This window comes from Alligator mississippiensis, chromosome 3, assembly GCF_030867095.1.
Source record: "Alligator mississippiensis isolate rAllMis1 chromosome 3, rAllMis1, whole genome shotgun sequence".
Taxonomy (NCBI): Eukaryota; Metazoa; Chordata; order Crocodylia; family Alligatoridae; genus Alligator; species Alligator mississippiensis.
In genome coordinates, this window is record NC_081826.1 from 43434595 (window position 1) to 43459256 (window position 24662).

The following is a 24662-nucleotide window of genomic DNA, read 5'->3' on the forward strand; positions in this document are numbered from 1 at the left end:
ACCATAGAGATGGTTGCATTTATCAACCTGATTTCCTCCAGAAACCGATACACCTCCCCCTCTGCCCTCCCAGTGTATGGGGTAATTCGTTGAGCTACATGCCTAAGTTTGTTTCAGAAACAACAGCATGCCAGGCAAATGCCAGTACATAAAAGGTAAACCATTCAAATTGCTCTGGGCATTTCAGGTTTTTTTGGCTGGCTTTCTTTCAATTAAATAAGTGATGTAATCAGGACTTCAAGATGTTACTGCTTCATGGTGCCTGCAATGTTTCTGTCTTGTTCTCTCAATGGACATGATTTCTAGGAAGATCATTTTCTTTTATTCACTTTTGTGTCTCATTTGTTTCCTTTCTTATGTATTTTTCCCTCTATATACCAACAAAGGTTTAGGGAATCAAATCCAGGCTTTTGCAACTGCATATAATATATAAAATCCCTTTCACACACCGATCAAGCTCCATATTAAAACTAGGTGTTCTTCTTCACCCCCTCTCTATTTCTATTAGGTTTTGTTTTATCCATGCTATAGCTTCTTTCTTTATAAGAAATTATTTAATTAAAACACAAAGCTGCCGTACCACTTTTATTTTTATCTCTATCCATCCTGAACAGCACATACCCTTCAATACCTGTATTCTAGTCATATAATTACATCCCTGACTGCTATTCTAACCAATATTCATGCTGTCTATCCTCCTACCCTCTGAGATTCCTTTATCAGTTTCCCCTTCCCTCTTCCTTCAGCCTTTTTGCCCTCCTCATAAATGTGTCTAGCAGTTCTAACAATGGGCTGCTTTTAGTAGAAGGTATACTTAGGACATTGTTTCCTAGGACTTTTGATAACTGGGGCACACTTTTTGGGGGATTAAAACTGGTGTTTCACTTCTCTCTTCCTCCCAAAAAGAGAATTATATATTTTCAAAACATAATGTATTCCATTCCCCCCCCCCCCCCCAGAGGAAATCATGCTGGTGCTGAGATGTACTGTTAAAAATGACACCAAATAGATGTTGCTTTAAGAAAAGGAGTAGTCTCTATCTATACCAGTGCTTCTCAACCTTTTTAGATCAAGGCCCCCTCCATAACTTTTCTGGATTTCATGACATCCTGGTTGAAAATTGCTGAGCAAGATCTAAATTCAGAAAAGATCTGGAGGGCATTTGAGGCTAAAAAAGCTGAGAACCACTGATCTATGGGATGCCACTTCAGGGTGGCAGGGGCAGGGCTCACCCTGCTGTGTCCTGGTCTTTTCACTTTTTGTCCCCTACTGGCCCCTGGACTGTACATTATGGGGTAAGTGCAGCGCCACTGCTGAGAGTGCTCCTGCAAGGTCTCACACACCAGTGACCACCCCAGCAGCCCTGCCAGCTGGCCCTGGGAGCATAGAAGAAGTGGAGGGGACAAGCCTGGCTGCAAAGCTTCAGCTTATCTATGAGTGTGTAAGAGGGGCAGTGTGGTCCCCAGCAGAGCCCTGATCTTCTGTCTGTGTGCCCCGGCCCAGAGCATGCAGGCTGCAGATCATGTCTCTGCCCTGGTCCTGACCAAGCTGTTCCTCCCACAAGATCCCGGTGGCTCCGGAGCAGCCCCCTCTTGCCATGTGCCCTGCCAGTGCGGCTGGGATTGGTCTCCATGGCAGCCCCAGCCTTACACTATCACAGTGCAGCTGCAGCTGGGGTCTCCATGGAGACCAGCCCCAGCCATATGGGCAGGGGCTGCTGAGAAATGGAGACCAGCTGCCAGCTGTATCTGCCATTTTGCCCACCCCTGAGCTATTCTGTTCTCAGTGATAGCAGACAACAGAGAAAGAAGCAATGGTCCCAAGCTGCAGCAAGAGACGTTTAAGTTAGATATTAGGAAGAACTGTTGTACTAGCAGGGTAGTAAAGCACTGGAACCGACCACCCAGAGAGGTTGTGGAATCTCCATCTTTGGATGGTTTAAGACCTGGCTCCAATGACATAGTTGGGACTGGTCCTGCTTTGAGCAGGCGGTTGGACTAGATCAGTGGTTCTCAACCTTTTTTGTACCAAGACCCATTGGTAAACAGCGATAGCCAGTCCCGACCCAGTAAATAGTTTTAGTAGAAAACAGCCCCCTGCCCTTCTGCTGCCCCTCAATCCCAACCAGAGCCCCCCCACCCCAGCCCTGCTGGTGTCTCTCACTCCTGACCCACTGCCCCCAGCTCCATACCCCAGACCCCCAGCTCCAAGCCTCCCCAGTGTGTGGGGCAGGGGGTGGGGGTCTGGGGTATGTGCTGTCCCCAGATTTGTGCACCCACAGTGGACACAGGGCTGCAGCCTGGCTGGACCAGCACAGGCAGGAGCCACCTCTGCAGCCCAACAGGTGGGACTCGGCATGGGAGGACAGTGAAACTCATTGCTGCCACTGCTGCCAGAACCCCTGCACCAGCCATGCAAGAAGTAACAGACCAGGGGGTTGGGCAGGCTGTGCTGCCCTCACCTTCTCTGCTGCCAGGCACTTGTGCACTGGGCAGCTGTTCTACCCTGCCGCCATGGCCCAGCTGCTGCTGCTGCTGCTCCCCTCAAGCCACAGCTGGAGAGGAGGTATCCCCCCCTCCACCCCCGACACATTGGCTATGTCCCCCCTTCCCTCCTGGCTATGTAGACTTAGCTGTGGGGAGCTGCTTTCCACACTGCCTGGCTGCCACGTGCATGTGTGTGGATGCACATACACATAGAGCCCCCTGCCTAGTTGACCTCCTCCTGCTCCCGCTAGCCCCAAGCAGCCCCTTGCAGGCTGGAACACTGCAGTCTGCAAGAGGAAACTTGTGGTTTCCTACATTTTTCTCCTTTAAAGGAGAATCCATTTTTAAAGTTTGTTGATCCATTTTTTAAAGTTTGTTCATGACCCTTTCATATATTCTTGCAACCCACTTTTGAGTTGCGACATGCTGGGACTAGATGACCTCCTGAGGTCCCTTCCAAGCCTAACTTTCTATGATTGGTAGTGAAAGCCAAATTTGCCCTCAATTTCCTAAATGCCTGTAATGTACCTTGCATTTGTGGAACAGAGCACAGAACTTGACTCCTAATGCTGAAATGCTAGAACTGCTACCACTTTTTTGACATAACATACCAAGCTGTCCCAAGATTTATAAATACCATTTTACATTCCAAGAGTACAGAATGGATTTTTTTACAGGGTTAGATCCTTCACTCCCCTGTGAAGATGAGGGTTTGCAAACTACCTGGGGGCTTATATAGTTATAGCAAACAGCTATGTGGGACCACTGACATGCTTCAGCTGTTTGTTACAGCTTTTATTTGAAAGAGTACACTTCTATCTGTTGCACTGGACTTCTGATGAGCTTCAGCTGGTCAGAGAAGTAAAAGCCAGAGCAATTAGCAAAGCAGCTAGTCCTTCATTTGACAACCTACTTTGAATTAAGCAGGTTGCAAACCACCTGGACATGAATGATTAGGGTTCTACTGTACTACTGCTTGGGTGGAAAGGACCATGATAGACTGGATGTGAAACATTTATTCTGACTTCCAACATGTGTAACATCTTAAAAAGAGGTATTTAGACACTACATTTTTTCCTGCAGCACATCCTCTCTCAGGAAACCATAACATTATTACATTCAAAACTGTCATTGTGGCCCTATGGATACTGCTACCCAGGCTATGTGAGACAGTTCCAGAGCTGCCAGGTAGCACTGTAATGGGCAGTTAGGCAGACACAATAGTATACACACTCAGGGACCTAGAGTTTTTCTAAGTCTCAAAGTAATTTGTTTAAAAAATGCTTCACATCCTTTTCTTTACCTCCTCAGGACACACACAGAGCATCCTTAATTCTTTATAGAATTAGGCAAGATGAGCAAAACTGCTGTCACTAGGCACAGCTCCCAGGAAATAAATCCAATGATATCCACTTGCACAGAAGCTGGTCTGGGCTCCATGTCCTCCTACTGGCACAAACCATCACAGTGGGGTAAAGTAAAAGAACAGAAAACAAGGGGGTGGGGAATCAGTGATGATCATAGAAGCATAGAAAATTAGGGTGGGAAGGGACCTCAGGAGGTCCAACCCCCTGCTCAAAGCAGGGCGAGCCCCAACTAGATCATCCCAGCCAGGGCTTTGGCAAGTTAGGCCTTAAAAACCTCCAAGGATGGAGGTTCCATCACCTCTCTGGGTAACCTGTTCCAGTACTTCAACACCCTCCTAGTAAGAAAGTTTTTCCTCATATCCAAATTAAACCTCCCTTGGGGCAACTTGAGACCATCGCTTCTTGTTCTGTCATCTGCCATCACTGAGAACAATCTAGCTCCATCCTCTTTTGAGCCCCGCTTCAGGTAGTAGCAACTAGAGCTACAGACGGAGAGACAAGCTTAAAGACACACACACACAGGACCTTGTCCTTTATTTTGGGGTACAATCAGATTAAGCTTCAGAGGTGAGAGCAGCCCTCACAAGCAGGGAACCCCTGTGGCATTGTCACATCACGGTAAAGTCACAATAACCTTGGACAGCAATAGCATTATTTTAATAAAAGAAGCTCGCAGTCCGGTGCTGGATGGAGAAAGAAAGCTGCGATGGCTCCCAAGGAGCAGCGCATGCATGTGCACGGTCCAGGGGCGAGTCTCCCTCGCCAGGGGCTAGGGTGCCTCCCTCCACAGGTCATGACATTAGGGGAGCCTTTCCGGCAGGCATGCGAAAAACTGAGCCCAGTGCCCTCCCCGCGGCCACACACAAGCTGGCCCCAACCCGCAGGAGCCCGACTCAGGGCCGCCACGCGGGTTACGACCAGAGCCACAAGCTACGCAGCAACAGCCCCCAACCCGCAGGTGCGACTGTTGCACAAGGCGCATGCACAACCTCCCCGGAAGTGCTCGGGCCGCGCCCCGGAAGTCCTTCCCCCTCCGGCGAACAAAGATGGCAGCGGACACCAGCACGGAGTTGCTGTTTCTAGACACGTTCAAGCACCAGAGCGCGGAGGTAGCGGCCGGGCGGGGCTGCGTCCTGTGGGGCGGGGGTGAGGCGTCTCCCTGGTCCCCGCCGCCGCGTCCTGCATGGGGGCTGGAGCCCAGCCCAGCCCGGCCCCTCGCGTTGCTGCGGGCTCCGTCGGGCTGCGGCCAGGCCTGCGGGGTTGGTCCGTGACTCGCACCCCGCGGCAGACGAACTGGTAGCTGGGTCGGGGGGTAGTGGTTCCCAGCCCGGGTTAATTCGGGGCTTCACGGGTCCTCCGCGCGGGGGGCGACGGGGCTGGGCCTGGTGTGGCCCAAAACCGCGGTGAGCATCAGACTGGTTGTCTCGTTTCAGACTCGGAGCCCGCCCTGCCCTCTCCCGTTTAGGTGACATGGGGATGCCAGCAGAAAGCTGCTTGAGGCTCCGCTGGCCTGTGCTTTCCCTTGCCCAGCCTGAGCCTGTTAAATATGCCTAGGTCCCTGCCTCTGAGGTTTCCTTCATGGGCAGATCTTTCGCTCAGTTGTCGAGGAGCCTAGCATCACGCAGCTGGTTGTGTTGTAGCAACCTGTTTTTGTAAGCAGCTTTGTCACCCTGTGCCGTGATCCTTGGTCCAGGAGCGGGGTGTCTTTGTGCAACCAAGATGTTAGTGTGAAATTGCATGCAGGAAGTTGCTGACAACAAGGATCAAAAACAAATAAGCTCAAAAAGCAGTTGGACATTTATACGATTATTGCTGGTTTAAAAACGAAAACTCATAGGATTATTCTAATAACAATTTTGGGAGAGGATATTGCAATGCAGCCTTGCTATTAGCAGTGCACTGATAGAGGTTTTTTGGGCCGATGCCGATTCTTAACGTGGCATATTGGCTGATACTGATCCGATTTCTGATATGCAGCCCGGCAGCTTGAAGAACGTCCGGCTGGTAAGTCTGTTGTGGTAGAAGGGGTGGGGAAGGGAAGGGGTATGGGGGGGTGTGGTGAGGGAGGGAATGGGGCTGGGGCAGGGGCAAAGCACTGCACAGTTGGGGTGCGGCATGGCACGGAGTTGTGGCTTGCCTGGGGGGCGCAGGGAGGGGGTGGTGGCTCCCGCCACTGTACGCACCCTGGGAGGGCATGGGGGCATGTGCCCCCAGATCTGCATGTGGGGCAGGCTGGGCTGCCGCTTTGGGCTGAGGCCTGGGCTGTGTCAAGCTCTTCCTGGCAGAGGCTGGGCTGGGTTGTGCTTGGGGCGGGCAGCAGTGTCGCTGGAAGGGGGAGTTGGGGTGTCTGCAGCTCCCCTATAACTCCCCCCCCCCCCCCCCCCAAACCACCACCTGCCTGCCTGCCCCAAGCACAGCCTGGCCCAGCCCCCTGCTGGGAAGAGCCCAATGCTGCCCCAGCCCGTAGAGGTAGCCTGCCCTTGCCCCGTACGTAGATCTTGGGGCACACGCTCCCCATGCCCTCCCGGAGTGTGTGTAGCAGTGGGAGCTGCCCTCCTCCCCCCCCCCCTCCCTTCTAGGATGAGCTGTGGCTCCATCATGTGTGCCATCCCATGTCATGCCTCACCCCCTCTGTGAAAAGCCTGTCCCAGCTGCACTCCCTCCCTCACTGAGGGGGCCTTGATCTGACCCCCTCCCCCCCACCACAACTCCGCTTTCCAAGCAAGGAGCACAGTCCAGCAGCTGTCTATGTGGTGTGCTGTGGCTGCGCGTATGTACAGGGCATTTATCAGCCACATTATCGGTCCCATTGGCCAAAAAAAGCTGATTGCCAGTACAGTTGATTTTCCTTATATCAATGCCAGTCCGATATGGGACCGATGTATCAGTGCACCTCTACTCGTCACAGCAAATCCTGATATTTGCAGCTGCTCACCTCTAATGACTCTGGCAGTAGGAGCTGACTTTTTCTTTATTATGATACAGGAAATTGATTAACTCTGTTATAGCAAAAACTTTTAATGGACTCTTTGGTGTACTAGAGGCTTATTTACAGTGAGTTTCTACCATGTGTTTATATATCATGCCTTGAGAATTAACCCAACCTCTCTCTATGAGCATTTGGGGTACTGACCCCTGGCACTGGCCACTGTTAGAATCATAGACTGAATAGACCACAGGGTCCAATCTGGTATAGCAGGGGTTATCAACCAGGGGTACTTTGAAAGGTCCCAGGGAGTATGTGGAGGTGGGTGTGGATGGAGCGCCACCACCCTGCATCGCTGCCTCATGAGAGCAGGGCTGCACAGATGCCACATTACTGCCATCATGCCATTCGCCACCCCTCTGCTCTGCTCTGCTCTGTCTGGCTGCTGCCCCCTTGCTCCCCCCACCAGCTCTGTCTGGCCGCTTGCTACCCTCTCCCCAGCTCTGCATCTGGCCATTCACCACAATTGCTTCTGCTCCATGTGTGCCCCCCCCCCCCCCCCCCCCCCCCAAATACTTATTAAGGAGGCTGCTGGAGGTGCACTTATTGAAAAAGTTTGAAAACCCCTGTTTTTTTAGGATGTCTTAAACTCTCTAAATCATATTCACAAAATATATTTGTGCTTGAAAACAACAATTGGTCATTAGTTTTACAGTCAGGTTCTGACCTTTGTCAGTGCATACACTTAGGATAATCTGTTTGTAATTTTACATTGTTGTTTATTTTACAGTTGGTCTTTTAGTAGCAGGTATAGGGAGTGTAGTCAAATGCAAGCTATGAAAAATATTCTCAAGGGAAACTTTGCTTGTAAAAGACGGTTGCTATTATCAAGTGTTGCTGCAGACCAGTGTTGACTGTATTTATAGTGTCGTGGCACTGAGTCCAGATGTGAATTTGGGTCCCGCTGTGCCAGGTGCTATACAAATGCAAAACAAAAGACTGTTCTGGCTACAATAAATTCATGACCTAAGTAACAAGGAAAAAACATGCCTTGTAGAAAGAATAGTAGATACACTTGTAATCAGAACTCATGATAGAAATGATATCTTTTATTAGACCAACTAGATTTTTGCAGAATTTCTTTAATTGCAAGCTTTTGGGCACAAGCACCTTTCTTCAGCCATAGGTGAAAAGGTTGTACAAGTTCTGGGTAGAAATGAAAGTCCATATTTTATTGGAGAGTTGAAGGTGTGATAAAATCTCCTGTTTGGAACAGTTAATTTTAGATGCAAATTAGGCTCAGAGAAAAGTTGGAACAGTCTGTTTACTTTGAAGTGTTTACTCCTCTGTGAAATATGAAACACCCTAACTAGAAGGAAATATGGCTATATCCTGCTTACCACCAAACAAGTTTGAGGTAAACAGACTCTTCCAATTTTTCTCTGAGCATAATCTGCATATAAAATGACGACCTTCCCAGCAATACCCTCGTAGCCACCGTGAATGTCACTAGTTTATACACCAACATCCCACACCAGGATGGCATCCAAGCTTGCCCCTCATATCTACAAGAACGAGATTATAACTCAGATTACAGGCCTCAGGATATCACTGAACTCGTATACTTCATCCTCACACACAACTTCAGTTTCAACAACCAACACTTCCTCCAGACCCTGGGTACAGCTATGGACACTAAAATGCCCTGACAATATGCCAACCTTTTTATGGCCCACCTAGAAGAAGACTGTCTCAAGAACTGCACCATCAAACCCTTACTTATACCTGAGATACATAGATGATATCTTTGTCATTTGGACCGAAACCCTACAGTCTTTGATTGATTTGCACCAAAAATTCAACAATAGTTGCCCCTCCATCAGACTATCGCTCGACTACTAACACTAGCACTTGCTTTTTGGACACCATGATCAATATCCAAGGTGGTAAAATTCAAACTACCGTATATAAGAAACCTATTGACCAACATACATATCTACATGGAACCAGCAGTTACCCTAAACACACCAAGAAAGCTGTAATTTACAGCCAAGCTCTCTGATACCACCAAATTTGCAGCAAGGACAATACCTGTGATCACCACTTCACAAATCTCAAAGGGCCTTTAGCCAACAAGGCTCCTCCAGAGAGAAAGAGATCGCACTTTTGTACGAGCCACCCGGATACCATGTGAAGATTTGCTGCAGTACAAAAAGAAAATCCGCACAAATTGCACGCCGTTAGTTATGACACACCACTGTTCCCTGGAACCTACACGGAAAATCCTCAAACAATTGCAACATGTACTAGAAGACCCCATTCTTAAAGAGATCTTTCCAGAACCACCCATCATAGCTTTAAAGCAAGCATTGAACCTCGCTAACCTCATCACCAGAAGCAAACTCCCTATGACCTGAACCACATCCAATGGATGCAGACCATGTCAGGACAAGAAATGCAAAACCTGCCAACACATCTCCACTACCCGTACAATAACTATACCCCACAACAAAACCATCACCATTCCTGGATCTTACACCTGCACCTCCAGAAAGTTAATACATCTCATCCAGTGCACCAAATGCCCTGATGGAAAATATGTAGGAGAAACCAACCAACAACTGTGCGCCAAATTTGAATGCCCACCGAAAATCTATCAAAGACCAGAATACTGAACTACCTGTGCGGGCACACTTCTCACAGGACAATCATTCCCTCTCTGATATCTCAGTTCTAATCCTCAAAGGGAACTTACAAAACACCTTTCATAGACAAGCCTATGAACTTCACTTCATAAATCTACTGAATACAAAATATCATGGACTCAATGTAGACATTGGATTTATGACACATTACAACCTGCCTGACATCCGATTCACCAGGCACCTATTTGACCCAAGTTCTTATTCTTCTTGTCTCCCTCCCTCCACCCCACCCTCACATTTTTCTGCCCTTTGTCTTCCTGATTGCAACTATTTTCTTTTCCATTGAGAGCCTCTTTTTTAACTTGTATTATTACCATTGTGGCATTTCCCTTTGGCCTTTTCCCCCGCCTGCTTTCTTCCCCCTCCTTTCCCTGCTTTACCTTTTTGTTTTTCTAATTTCTACGTATTTATATTTTCACTGACATCCCATCACTCTTTTAGCTTCTCTCATTCCTGTTTTCCTGATCTCCAACTATTTTCTTCTTCACAGATATCCTCTTTTCTACCTTGTTTTCTATCACTGTAATGTCTCCCTTTGGCCTTTTGCCCCCCCTGCTTTCTTCCCCCTTCCTTACCTGCTTAAGATTTTTGTCTTTCTAATTTGTACCTATTTACTGTCTCACTGACATCCTGCCACACTCTTTGGTTCTCTTATTCCTTGGAGTCTCAGACCAGCAGAGACTAACTATGCCTGAAGAAGGGTGACTGAGCCCAAAAGTTTGCTAAGAACTTTTTTCCAACTACTGAGTTGGTCTAATAAAAGATATCGCATCTACCCAAAGAACCTTGCCTGTCCCTGTTCCAAACAGGAGAATTTATCACACCTTCAACTCTCTTACGAAATATGAATTTTCATTTCTACCTAGGAGAACTTGTACAGTCTTTTCTCTTATGCCTGAAGAAGGGTGCTTGTGTCTGAAAGCTTGCAATTAAAGAATTTTTTTTGCAAAGATCTAGTTGGTCTAATAAAAGATAATCATCTCTACCACAAGTTGTGATTCCTTTTGCCTCTAGACCAATATGACTACAACCTGGATACCAGATATATTTGTAGCACTTTATAATGGTGATCGAAGATGGTGGCAAAATTCTTGCTTGCAGAGGAAAGACTGTAATCTTTAATGGTCTTTTTTCTAATGAGTTGAGAGAGAAAGGGTTTGTTTGCCTGGAGCACTCAGGAAAATTAGTCAGAATTAACTTTTTAAAAGTGTATTGTATCCTCTTTGGGACTCTGTTAAGTTCTTATCCTGTGAACAGTTTACTACAGATAAGGCTGACATGACTGCTCATGGGCAGCTTCTTTAGCACTAGCCCTGACACCTGCTTACATAGGGAGGCTGCCTCCCACTGATGGGTGTGCTCCTGGGTGTAGTGGTGACAGTACTGCCTGATGCAGTCCTTCCCCGTGTTTCACTGTCTCTGGCCTGAGAGAAAGGCCTGACACTACCCACTCGACCAGCCAGAACTCCTGAAAGGTGGCCACAAAACCCGTGTCCTCCAGTAGGCTGTTGTTGAAGTGCCAGAAGGCCAGCCCTGGATGCTTTTGCTGGAGCATGAACTGAACGTATATTAGATAGTGGTCACTGAAGGGGCTCTGGGTCCCAAGGTAGGCAGCCACTTGCTGGTAAAAAGGGGCCATCTCTGAGTTATGCACAGGGGCATAGATGCTGATCAGGTTGAGCACAAGCCTCTGTATGTGGACTCAGAGATGCAGCACACTGCCTGGCGCTGCCTCAATGGCAAGAAGGACCTGTGGCTGCAGGCTTAAGGAGATCAGGGTGACCACCCCACAGGATGTCTTCATGAGGTGGCTGAAGTAGACACTGGCTCTCCACTCCAGCTACTAGCTGGCTTCAGTGGCTGGAACTGTTTGGTCTCCTGAAGGAAAAGCACAGAGTAACCAGAGATGTGGGGTGAAAAATTTTCCAGTGTTTTATTTTTCCATGGGAAATTTTCCATTTCTAAAAATTCATCATCTCATAAAATTCATTAGTAACAATGAATGGATGCCAATACAATATTAGGCAAGCATGGCAGTTTCAAAGTTCTAATTAATGTTTTTCAGGTGATTGGAAGTGTGAAAGAGAGAGAGTACATATATGTTTTATTAATTTGTAAACAGGAGGGTAAATACACTCACATAATAATCCAAACCAAAAATCAAGGTATGAATTCACTTAATTGGCTGTGCAGGTCGAATCAAAACCAGATAAATGCACTGCTAAGCTTGTTTCTACTTCTCAAAATCTCTTCTGGAGAATCAGCCAGATGCACAATTAGTGAAGAAGGTGCAGTGTGATAAGTTGCCTTTGCCCATAGACTCATTGGTAAAAACATCCATTAGCGAAAGAGAATGCGGTTCAAGTAGTTCTGAATCAGATTGAGGCTAATCTGATTCTGAAGTGGAACTAATAAGTAGTGCAAGTGATTCCCCAGATAATGATAGTGAAACTGGAGATGCCGCAATGACCTCAGTGGAAGAGTTAAACTCTGTTGAAGTAGATGAATGGACAGCCGTGGCATATCATGCACAGTTCTTTGGGTCTGCTAAAAGTAGTGTGTCAACAGTTTTCAGTGCTTTCTTTTTTTCTTACATTGTTTCTTTAAATTTAAGGGAAGTACATGTTATTATGTATTGTCTTTACGTTTTCACAAGCATTCCAATACAATCATTTCTTTTCACATAAAGCTTTGAATTTGTTTGACTATAACATTTAAATCACGTTAAGTGTGCTGTATTTTTTTTTCCTAATCAAATATTTCAGTTCAAATACTTAGGGCTAGTGGGACATAAAATTAACATGGGTACTTTTTTAGTTCTGTTTACTAAATAGAAGTCAAATAAACATGCTAAATCAGATCATGCTCTATTTAGGGCATTGGAAAATTTTCTGGAAAACCCACATCTCTGAGAGTAACCCCTCTCTAGGAGGAAGGAGAGCACCTGGCACCTGCGGAGACCCATCCTGCTGCCTTGCATGTTGAAAGTAACCACAGTGAAGGAGTGCATTGGTGGGGGAGGGGTGAGGGTGTTGTTAGGCTTGGCAGGCCTTTTGGAGGAGGCAATGCCATTCATGGGGCCCATTGGCAATTGCACCACCCTGCCAAAGGTATAGAGGACATCATGGAAGCTGTAGGCCCAGTGATAGCTTTTGGCATTGTTCCACTTGTGACCCTTGTGTTGTCCCACCAGAGCCCTCACCAAGCTGAGGACTTGATGGAATTGGAGTAGTGTGCTTTCCAGGAATTGGAGTGGCTCCCTGGGTACCGTTGGGGTCAAGAGGCTTGCAGGCTCTTTGGAGCCCATGGACTTCCAGTCGTCTCCCTCCTGGTTTAATGGTTTGGCAGGCTCCTCCTGGGTGTGGTGGGGGTGGGTAATTCCCTCTCCTCAGCCCCCATGGGCGCATAGGCCTGGCCAAGTGTCGCCTGAACTACCTGGTCTATTAGATCCCCCCAGCACTGGGAGAGGAAGAGATACAGCCCCTCAGGGTGAGGGGAGGGGCAGCATGGGGAGTGGCAGGGCAACAGGCATGCGTTCCTGTGCAGGGTCCTCTTTGGGGTTGGAATAGTGTTCAGTGGGGGACCTTGCTTCTCTTCCCTCAGTGCTGGGTCCATGGGACACACTGAGGTCTGTGACAGGAATGGCTTCAACCAGGGTTGGAGGAGATATCTGGCACTGGGTGGCATCGGTGTCCTCCCTAGAGCCTTGGGGAAGGGAATCCTCCCCATTGGGGCCCACTGACATAAGCCCCAGGGCTCCCACCAGGCTGTCAGAGCAGGAGGGCTCTCCAGGGTGGTGGGGGCTGAGGCCCCAGCGGTTGCAGTGGTGGGAGGCAGGTCACAGCTGGAGGAGTTGGGGGGTCTTCTCCATGGACTTCCATACCTCAGGACGGCCACGTCATCCTGGGCCGCTCTCTGTGGTGGTAACAGCTATCTTCTTTATCTTCTCTTGGGGTGGGACTTCTGGCACAGCTCAGGAGGTGGTGGTCATGACAGCAATGTCAGCCCCCCTCTTCGGTGGTGGGATGGGGGCCCTCTCTATGTCAGAGGGCCCAAGCTGTGCCTAGGCCTTGTGTTTGGCCTTCCCCTGGATGGCAGCTCACCACCCAAATGGGACCAGCACCCACCCAACCTCAGGGTGGCCTGAGGAAGGGTCAACCTGGGAAGCTGGGATCGGCATGGCACTAGGAGGGGGGTGATTGTAGTGGTAGGGGCTGGCCACCCTCCTCTGTATTGCCCCTGCTTTGGGACCCTGCTGGTGGGTGTAGTATGGGGTCCCCTGAGCTTGCCGGGGGGGGCTGGATGCTGTGGCTGGGGTGCCAGAGGTGGCGGTGGCCTGTGGTGCCTTTGCAGCAGCCTGTAATGCCCTCCGTGGCTGACTGAAGGGGCACTTATGGAGTGCTCTGATGCCTGGCATGAAAAGCACTTTGCCTCCACTACTATATAATGGATGTGGTTAGGGAACCATATAGGTGACCCTCCCTTCCCACCCCCCCCCCCCACACACACATGCATCTGCCCCTGCCGCCAACTGGATGGTGACTTTGGCGGGAGGAGTCTGGGGTCCTGGCACTCTGGTGGGAGGGTGGTGACTGGGGATAGGACCCTCCCCAGGCCCTGCAGGAAGGGCATGAGGGGCCAGTTAGAAATGTAGTGGGGGTTGTGGCCGAGGACCACCTGGGTTCCCAGCTCCTGCAGAGGCTCAAGTGGAATATGTTTCCTCTCACTGAGAGTCCCTTCTCCACCATATCCTGTGTAATGGCCTCCATGGCAAGGAAAAAGACATCCTTGCAATAGTATGGAGGCTGCCACAATCTGGAGCCCCCACTGCCTGAACATGCGCGTACAAAGACAAACAGGGACACACAGGAGGGAGGGGAGAAGCATACTGCTGGCTTACTTAGCCTTTCACAAACACAGGGAGAGAGGAAGTAGAGAACAGGACTTGCCACAAGATGACAAACACCGGGTGTGCTGCTGGAGCAGCTAGTGAGCAGCAGGTGATGTTGCTGGTGGAGGGGCCCCACTAGTGTTGTGGGGTCCCCTCTAGCTGTACCTAGCGGTGGCAGCAGGTGGTGGCTGGTGCTGGGGATGATGAGGGAGGCCTCCCCTGCCCCCTGAGAGTGGGGAGGGGACTGTAGGTCCAAGAGAGGTGGTGGTGGTGGGGAAACCAGGAGCCCGCAGCAGCTCCTCAGGCTCTTGCTGCTCCCTGGCCAGCTCCAGCAGCAGCCAGGGGAAGTGGTGGTGTTCCCCAGTGTCACAGGCCTATTTGATGTACTGAGAGATCATGGGTATTGCCCACCATGCAGGACTATAAGACTCCCTGAATAAGGGAGGCCACTGAGGACATAGCAACTAAATGCTCCTCTCCAGCTCCAACACTTGCCTCCCAAGCTGCTCTCTAGCCCTCTCCTGCCATTGGGTGTGTCCCCGGGTGTAGAGGTGACAGTACTGCCAAATGTGTGTGCCTTCCCCACGTCCTACCATCTCTGGCCTGAGGGAAAGGCCAGCCTCTGCTCACGCCAAGTCAGCCAGAACTCCCAGAAGGCAGCCACAAAGCCCATGTCCTCCAGTAGGCTGTTGTTGAAGTGACAGTAGGCCGGCCCTGGATGCTCAGGCTGCAGTGTGACCAGAGCGTACACTAGGTGGTGGTTGCTGAAGGGGGCTGGCCTAGTGCTGAAGGCATGGACTCAGGCAGTGTACAGTATGGGCTTGTAGATTTGGTCCAACCAGGAGTTGCATGCCCGCTCCTCCACCCTGACAAAGGTGAAGGTGCTGGTGGTGTCAGGGTGCTAGGCACGCCACATGTCCATAAGGGAGTGGTCTGTGAAGATGTCCCTGAGGACACCCACAGCAGCCTGGTTCCATTCCCTGCCAGTGTGGTCCTATGCCTCGAGGGTGATGTTAAAGTCCCCACCAAAGACCAGGTACTTGAGGGCTCAGGGTCCCAAGGTAGGTGGCCACCTCCTGGTAAAAGTGGGCCATATCTGTATCATTCACAGGGGCATAAATGTTAACCAAGTTGAGAATGAGCCCCTGTACCCAGACCTGGAGATGCAACAGGCTGCTTGGCACTACCTCCTCAATGGCAAGAAGAACCTAAGGCTGCAGGCTCAGGGAGAACAGGGTGGCCACTCCACAGGGCGTGTCTGTGAGGTGGCTGAAGTAGACCCTGTCTCCCCACTCCAGCCACCAGTTGGCTTTGGCCAGAGTTGTGTGGGTCTTCTGCAGGAAAACCATGGAGTACCCCCCACGTCCCCCCAAGGAAGCAGAGCACCCAGAACCTGTGGAGACCCGTCTTGCAGCCACGCACAGTGAGGGACCTCATTGTGGGTGTTGTTAGGCTGAGTGGGGCTTTTGCGGGAGGCAATGCCAGCTGCGGAGCCCAACAGGAATCCTGCTGACCTCCCAAAGGTGTAGAGGATGTCATGGAAGCTTTGGGCCCAATGGTAGTTTTTGGTGTTGCTCCACTTGCAATTAATGTTTTTCAGGTGATTATTCCTAGGAAGTGAGAGAGGGTACACGTATGTCGTATTGATTTGTAAACAGGAGGGTAAATACACTTGAATAATAATCCAAACCAAAAATCAAGTTATGAATTCACCTAATTGGCTGTGCAGGTCAAATCAAAATTTTTATTTAATCTCAGACTGCAAGTGAAAGCAAAACTAAAACTCTGATTAATTGTTGTTTTACTTTCAGTTCAGCAAACACACAAAGCAGTGTCTCATTTCTTTTCCTGAGCTGGGGAAGTTGGAAGTGTTTGCATAAGATCTGTTAGTTTTTAGTGCTTTTCATCTGAAGTAGTCATCATAATGCCTAATCAGAAAAAACCTACTGTGTGACATCATTATAGTGAAGTTCAAGCCACTGAAGGAAGGAAGAAAGTTGGTAGGTGTAAATATTGCAGGCAGGAGTATGCTAACAATGCAATGAGAATGAAGAAACATTTAATAACATGTAGAAACTATCCTTAAAGAGTACAAGCCATATGCAGAAAGCTAATAAAACGAAGAGGTGGAACAACATCATCTGAGAAAAGTCGACTTCAGGAATCCTATGTAAGTAAAGAAATTAATATGTTAAACAACACACAGTATAGACTAGCATCTATATTGTTTTAAAACATTATAATTTTAGAAGTTGTTAATGCAACCGTGGACTATTATTTATTTATTTATTTAAAATATTTGGATCCTGCTTTTATGCTTAAGCACGCAAAGTGGTTTAGGCTTGACAACAATTTTTTTTTAAAATTACATAATAGATAAATAGTTAACTATTTCAACCCAGCAGAGTGAGCTTAGTCCTCTGGCCAATGGCAGAGGTCAGACTATACTTCCCTTTGATTCTGCAGTCCCAGGGCAGCTGAGCAGCAAGTTGAACAGCAGTGTTCTTTTTGGCAAGGAGGGGAAAAGCAAGCTCCCTGCTACTTCTCCTTCTGATAGATGTGGCCAGATTAGAATAGGCTAAAATAAACATCTTTTCCCCCTTTTGTTGCAGGAACTTGGTAGCTCAAGTGAAATAGATTTGTAAAAAATGGAAAATTTAAAATGTTGAGTTGCCAGGTCTGGGGGAAGAAGAAGCAGGATCCTTGCTTTCAAGATCACTTTCACCAGATATGCAATCCACCATGAGTAGCTATTTAAGACAGTCAAGCTTTTTATCACGCTTGACAAAATGTCAAAAGAAGATCAAGAAAAAGCAGATGAGACATTAGCTCGAGCTATATTTGCAAGTGGTACACCTTTCCATAACTGAAAATCAATACTGGAAGGAACATTACAAACTAATTTGCCCATCATATAAGTTACTGTCACATTATCACTTATCACATTCTCTCTTAGAGAGTATGACAGAGTTCAAACAATGGTTGTTCAAAGGAAGCAGAATCACCAACTCTGATGTCAGATAGATGGACTGCTATACAAAGAAATCCTTTATTGAACGTTATGTTAGCAACACTGGAACCAATACTCCTGAAAGCAATTGCTACCAAATCTTCTTGTCATACAGGTCATACATAGCCTAATTACTGAGTGAAGAGATTGAAAGTGCAGGTCCCTCCAGGGTACAAGCCCTTGTAACTGATATTGTGAGTAACATGAAAGCTGCATGGCAAATATTAAAGGCAAAGTATCCTAATTTAATAGTATTTGGCTGTCTTGCTCATGGGTTGAATCTTCTGGCAAAAGACATAGTAAGTGTGAATACAATGAAGACAATATTGGCAAACTGCGAAGTGATTGTGAAGGTATTCAACAATCATCATGTTGCTAATCAGACTTTGAAGAAATTACAGGAAGAGAAGCAGGGGAGGAAAGTGCACCTTTATTGCCAGGAGAAACTAAATAGGGCTCAACTACAAAGTGTTTGCATAGTTTGCTGCACGCAAAGAACTGTTTGCAGTGTGCTTCAATAGATGACATGGTATCCCAGATTTTTCCCGTGAACATTTGGAAGCAGATTCTCAACAAGGATGGGTTTGAGTTCAAGGAGCATTCAGTTTGCTATTGCCATTTTCAGTGGCTATCAAAAAGCTTGAAGGAGATGCACCAAGCCTTTAAAGTATTCCAGAGATATTCAGACAACTGAATGAAAATCTAATTGAGCTTTTGCCTTCTTCACCTCTATCCAAAAAAGAAGTAAAACAAATGTTTACTAAGAGATCTGAGTTTTGCTCTCATCAAGTTCATCTGGCAGCAAACCTTTTGGATCCTCAACACAGAGGACAACATTTATCAGAAGATGAATTATCTACTGCTCTTGATACTGTTATGGAAGTAGCTAAGAATGTCCCCAACATCAACAAAATAGCCATGATAACAGACATTGCCAGGTACCATGCCAAAGAAAAACTTTGGAGCAAAGACATCATTTAGTGGGCACCAGAGAATGTTTCCTCTCACACGGTGGAAGGGATACTGGAACACCTGACTGTTGTCCAGGATTGCTCTAAGGATCCTAAGCATTCCACTAACAACAGCTTCTTGTGAATGGAACTGGAAGACTTTCAGCTCAATCAAGACAAAAAAGAGGAATAGACTAACAAATGAGCGCACTCCTAAGCTTGTTTCTATTTTTCAAAATCTCTTGCTTCTGGAGAATCAGCCAGAAGCACAATTAGTGAAGAAGATGCAATGTGATGGTAAGTTGCCTTTGCCTATAGACTCATTGGTACAACCATCCTTTAGTGAAAGAGGATGTGGTTCAAGTAGTTCTGAATCAGATTTGCCTTAATCTGAGTCTGAAGTGGAACTAATAAGTAGTGCGAGTGATTCTCCAGATAGTGATGGTGAAACTGGAGGTGCCGCAATAACTTCAGTGGAAGAGAGTTAAACTCTGTTGAAGTAGATGAATGGACAACCACGGCATATCATGCACAGTTCTTTGGGTGTGCTAAAATTAGTGTGTCAACAGTTTTCAGTGCCTTCATTTTTTTTTCCTTAGATTTAAACAAATAATGTAAGGGAAGTGTACATGCTATTGTGTATTATCTTTATTTTTTACAAGTCTTTGAATAAAAATAATTTCTTTCCACATAAAGCTTTAAATTTGTTTGAATATAACATTTAAACCACATTAAGTGTGCTGTATTTAATTTTTTTCCTAATCAAATATTTCAGTTCAAATACTTGCGGCTGTTGGGACATAAAGTTAATGTAGGGGTACTTTTTTAGTTTTGTTTACTAAACAGAAGTCAAATAACCATGCTAAATCATGTCACGCTCTATTTTGGGCATCAGAAGATTTTCCAATTCATAATTTTCCAAAAAGCCTACATGTCTGGGTGCTAGGGGTGGTAGTGGCACCCCTCTCCTTGATAAGGGCCTGCGGTGCCCCCTGTGGCTGACTAAGGGGGGCACTCCTGGCAGACGTGCCCTGGTACCTGGCACTGGAAGCACTTCACCTCCCCCACCGTGTAGTGGATGCAGTTGGGGGACCCCTGGAAGGAAACGGTAAAGGTCCTTTCCACCTCCACCCCCACTGCCAGCTGGATTGGTGGCAGAGGCTGGGGTCCTGGCATCCCAGTGGGAGGGTGAATACTGGGGATAGTAACCTCCCCAAGCTCTGTACAGAGGAGCCAGTTGGGGATGTATGGTGGGATGGGGCTGAGGACCACTTAGGTCCCCAGCTCTTCCAGGAGTTCAAGTGGGACATACTTGCCCCCTCACTACGAGCCCCCTCTCCACCTCCTGCATGGTGGCCTCTATGGCAAGGTAGAATATGCCCTTGCGGTAGTACCTCGAGGCCACTACAGTCTTTGAGGCCCCCACTGCCCGTGCAAGTGTGTGCACACAGTTCTCAAATGGCTGTGGCTCAATATTGGGCATGTTGCAGTGCACCCCATTGCGCCTGATGGTGGTGGGGAGGGGGCCCTGATTGCCTGAGGTGGGCAGAGGCATTGGAGGGTCTAGGCTCTGGGCATAGCTCTGGATGCTGGGCTAGCAAAACTTAGAGAAGACTGAGCAGGAGGTGTGTCTGCTAACGAGACACTGCTGATCCCTGCAGGTGCTGGCAATTTGGTCTTTTTTACAGGTCCTTTACCCTTAAAAATCATAGAAACATAGAACTGTAAGGGACCTGTTAGATCATCAAGTCCAGTCCCCTGCCATGGGCAGGAAACTGTTGGGCTCAGATGACCTCAACAAGGTGCCTGTCTAGCCTCATCTTGAATACCTCCAAGGATACCTCCTGCTGGGAGTGTATTCCAGTTGCTGGTGACACTTACAAAGAAGAAGTTTTTCCTTATATCCAACCATAATTTACCCTCTATTAGTTTGTGCCCATTGGTCCTTGGCCTCCATCGAGGTGCCCTCCTGAGTAGTTGCTCTGCTAGTTCTTGATGCTCCCCCCTGAGATACTTGTAGGCAGCTAGCAAGTTGCCTCTCAGCTTTCTCTTCCTCAGGCTGAACATGCCCAGTTCCTGGAGTCTCTCATAGGGCCTTTAACCAAATGGGTGGCCCTACTTTGTACCCTCTCGAGCTTATCCTCATCCTTCTTGAAGTGTGGTGCCCAGAATTGGGCACAGTACTTTAGCTGAGGCCTCACCAATGCCAAAGAGGGAGGGAGGAGTACCTCCCTGGATCTATTGGCCACGTATTGGCTGATGCATGCCAGAGTTTTGTTTGCCCTTTTGGCAGCCTTGTTGCACTATTGGCTTATATTCATCATCCAGTTAATCGTAACCCCCAGGTCTCTTGCAGATGCTGTGCCAGCCAGTGGACCCTACCGCCCCTTGTATATTTGTAGTGGAGTTTCTTCCTACCCAGGTGAAGGACCTTGCACTTCTCCCTGTTTAAACCTCATTTGATTTCATTCCGCCCATTAATCCAATCTGTCAAGGTCATCCTGGATCTTTGCCCTATCCTCCGGTGTCCTCATGTTTCCCCACAGCTTGGTGTTGCCCACGAACTTAATCATTGCGTTTTCCACCCCATCATCCAAGTCGTTAATCAATATATTGAATAGCATGGGTCCAAGCACTGATCCCTGGGAGACACCACTGGAGACTGCCCTTCAGGATGAGGCCCTCCCATCGATCACCACTCTCTGGGAGTGGCTTCTAAGCCAGTTGTCCACCCACCCCACTGTAGATTGGTGTAGCCCAGTACTCTCCAGTTTGTTAGAGAGTTTGTGGGAGACAGAGTCAAAGGCTTTGCTGACGTATGATGTCAACCTCATGTCTCTTGGCCAGAGGGTCAGCCACCTGGTTGTAGAAGGACAAAAGGTTTGTCAGGCATGATCTACCCTCAGTAGAGCTGTGCTGGTTGCTTTTTAGCACCAGCTTGTAGTTGATGGCCTCCTTAACCAACTTTTCAAAAATTTTACGCAGGACCGAGGTCAGACTGACGAGTCTGTAGTTCATGGGTTCATCCCTCTTTTCTTTCTTAAAGATGGGCACCACATTGACTAGAAGAGGGCCATCCGGGACCACTCCCGAGTTCCACAACTCTTCAAACAACTTGACCAGTGGTGCTGCTATAAGTTCGGCCAGTTCTTTCGGGTGCAGGCCATCAGGCCTAGTGGACTTGAAGAAGGTCCAAGCGTTGTGGAAGATCCTTCACCTGTTCTGGGCTGATTTTATGTAGGCTGTTACCTTCCCCCTGTTCCCTGGACCCTCTGGTCAGGTGAGCAGCCCGCATTGGGTTTCAGAAATACTGACACAAAATATGTATTTAGGAGTTCTGCCTTTTTGCAGGCAGACTGTGGGCTGCCCCTGAGTATTCAGTAGGGGTCCCACAGCAGAGCCTGCTTTTTTTTTTTTCTTTTTTTTCTCCTTGCTCCCTAAGTATCTGTGGAAGGACCCTTTCCACCCACTGTGGAAGAGGAAGAAGAAGAGCCCTTGTCTTTTCCCCTGCCCTGGTTGGATTTGGGGTGCCCTGTGGCCCCCTCTGGGGGAGACCAGCCAAAGGGAGTCCCCTGGCCTTGAGGGGTCTCCTTGAGCTCATTGGCTTGGACTTGAGGGAATACTGCCCTGCCATGGGAGGCTAGGTGGGAAGGAGTTGGGTGGTGTGTGAGAGGTGGAGCTGTGGGCTCCACCTCTGCCTGAGGGGAGAAAAGTGGCTTGCTGTGGGGTGGAGGAGGCCCAGGGTGCCTCCTCCAGCTGCACTAGGTGGGGATGTTGTGCATGTAAGGGGTTGGGGCTTGGAGGGAACTCAAAAAGACACAGGGACACACGGGAGGGAGGGAGGAAGCACACTGCTGGCTTACTCAGCCATACTGGAACACCAGGAGAGGGGGAGTGGAGTACGAGACATGCCACAGGAGAACAAGCACAGGGGGTGCTGCAAGCAGGCAGACAGGCAAGCAGCAGGTGGTGGTGGTGCTGATGAAGGGGCCCCACTGGTGTTGTAGGGTCCCCTCTGGCTGTAGGCGGCTGGGGCAGCAGGTGGTGGCTGGTGCTGGTGGTAGTGAGGGAGGCCTCCCTTCCTCCAAGACGGGAGTGGGGCTGTAGATCCAGGAGAGGCAGTGGTGCGCTAGTGGGGAGAGCAGGAGCCCTCAGCAGCTCCTTCTGTAATCAAAACTTATAGAAAGGGGACTGTAACAGGAAACCCTTACCTTTGTTACGGGACAATGGAGAAAGGAAGTGGGAGGGACTGGGCAGAGGGGTTAAAGAGGAAAACAATGGGCAGCCTAATGACTTGGCAGTTAAGCAGTTAGCTGCTGGTTCTGCCCTAATAATTCATCAATTTAGCAATTAGGTGCTCCTTTACAGTTGCCAGAAGTGGGCTGGAGGGAGATAGCAGGCTACTTAAGCAAACCCCTACCCAAAGCCCAGAGGGGAAGAGGGAGAAGTATTCAAGGCTCCAGCCTGGTGGCAGCAGGGTTGTACCCTGCCTAGGTTGGTTCAGTGCTGGGGACCAGGGCAGCTGCCCGTCTCTCCCTGTGTTTCCAGAGCTTTGGGAGTGCTGCCGCCCTCCTCTTTTGGTCCCTGCCTGCCTGGCTTTTTCCTGATGAATGAACAGAATGCTTTAAAGCAGATGGTTTATTGATTTATGAATATTTACTTTTTAGATGGTGAGGTGATTTTTGTAAAGCTTTTAACAATATACTGTCATTACTAAATTGTCTGCTCCCACACCTCTAACGTCATGCAATCATGAAAATTTAGGTCAATAAAAATCAAACCCTTCCCAATTTTGTGCTGTCTTGAAAACCCTTAGAGGGTCCGACATAACTTAAGCTTTAACTGTGCATTGTATGAATGTGTGTGAACACTGTAGTATAGAAATGTCAGTTAGAGGTGTACATAGATCGCACCCATTTCTAATGCTGGTGTGGATGCTGCTGTGACAACAGAAAATGGCTGTTTTTGGGTTGACCTGTATTGTTTGGGGTGGCAGTACAGTTGTGCTAGCAGAAGAACTTCTGCTGGCATCTGTCAGGTCTGGGGTTGCTGAACTGCAGCATACATACCGGAGGTGATGTGGCAGCCTGTATGTGGCACAGTAGCATATAGCGGTGGGGACAGGTGACACAGTGGCAAATAGATCAGGAAGTTGAAAGAGCAGCAGATTAGTCAGGGAGCAGAAAGTAGAGTAGCGTGTTGGGCAGGAGAAGGAGATTGGAGTGGTACTTGGAAAGGGTGTGGAGCTAATCTGTGGCATGCCTGCCAGATATGGTTGGCCCCTGCTGCCCTAGGGGGTTCTGCCAGTGCAGCTTTGCTAGCCGATTTAGGAGTAGTAGTTCCATAATGTAGACAAGGCCGTAGAACAGAAGTGGGCAATTATTTTGGCTAGTGGGCTACCTAACAAGTTCTGGTGAGCTGTTGAGGGCTACACATACAAAATCTTTCAGATGGTGTGATTTTAACAAATTAATAGATAAAAACAGATCATATAATACAAATCAAACATCTACTATGAAATGTTAATTTTTTGTCCTGATTTTTTTTTTTTGAATAGTGTATATAGAGGCAATTGCATAGTAGCTCAAAATAGTCTTACTTTTGTGTAGTGGGGCGGGGGTGGCTGCCCACACACTAGGTCCCCAGAGCAGGCCCGAGGGGTGGGGGGGCAGAGTTTGTGTGTAGTAGGAGAGCTCACCTGGGTGGTGCAGGTGATCTGCCCCCACTCAGCCCATGGCTGCCCTCACAGTGTGCTCTGCATGGGGCTGAGTCCTGCCTGTACTCATCCTGTGTCTGCTGACAGCCTGGTCCCAGTCCTTGCCAGTTCTGTTTCCTGGTGGGGCTGCTCCCGCTGCTGCTGCAGCTGTCTGGCTGCTGCTTGGCTCCCCCTGCATCTAGCAGCTCATTCTCTTTTTACCCCTGCTGTGCCGGTGTGGGGGGAGGGAAGCTGCAGCCGGGCAGCTCCAGCTCTAGTTAGCGAAGCTGCAGCCAGTTGGCTCCAGCTCCTAGCTCCCAGCTGCTTTCCGAGTGGGTGGAAGGTGGCCAGGAGCTGCACACCCTGGAGCAGGAACCGCTGGCTGTGGCTTTCTGCCGCCCCCTCCAACCTGGAGCAGCACAACAGGGGCAGGAGGAGGAAGAGCTGCTGGGAGGGGTGGGGGGAGCTGAGCTGTACCCAGGCTGCTGCAGATAGGTCTGTAGGGTTGATCTAAAGCAGTGGTTCTCAACTTTTTTTGTACCAGGACCTATTTGTAAACGTCGACGGCCGGTTCTGACCCGCTGTTTCCCAGCCCCACAGTGTGTGGAGCAGGGGGTGGGGGGAACTCTGCC

At 48.6% G+C, this 24662-nt stretch overlaps 1 protein-coding gene across 3 annotated transcripts in view; it reads left to right on the top strand.

Annotated features, from left to right (window-relative positions):
* Window positions 1-4859: 4859 nt before the first annotated feature.
* The window catches only part of VIRMA (vir like m6A methyltransferase associated), a 46869-nt gene continuing 27066 nt past the window's right edge, over window positions 4860-24662 (top strand). For all 3 annotated transcript variants that reach the window (XM_014611662.3, XM_006273950.4, XM_014611663.3), the window contains exon 1: window positions 4860-4962. In XM_014611662.3, the coding sequence (XP_014467148.1) occupies window positions 4900-4962 (63 nt within the window). In that variant the 5' untranslated portion in view covers window positions 4860-4899. The remainder of the gene's footprint in view (window positions 4963-24662) is intronic.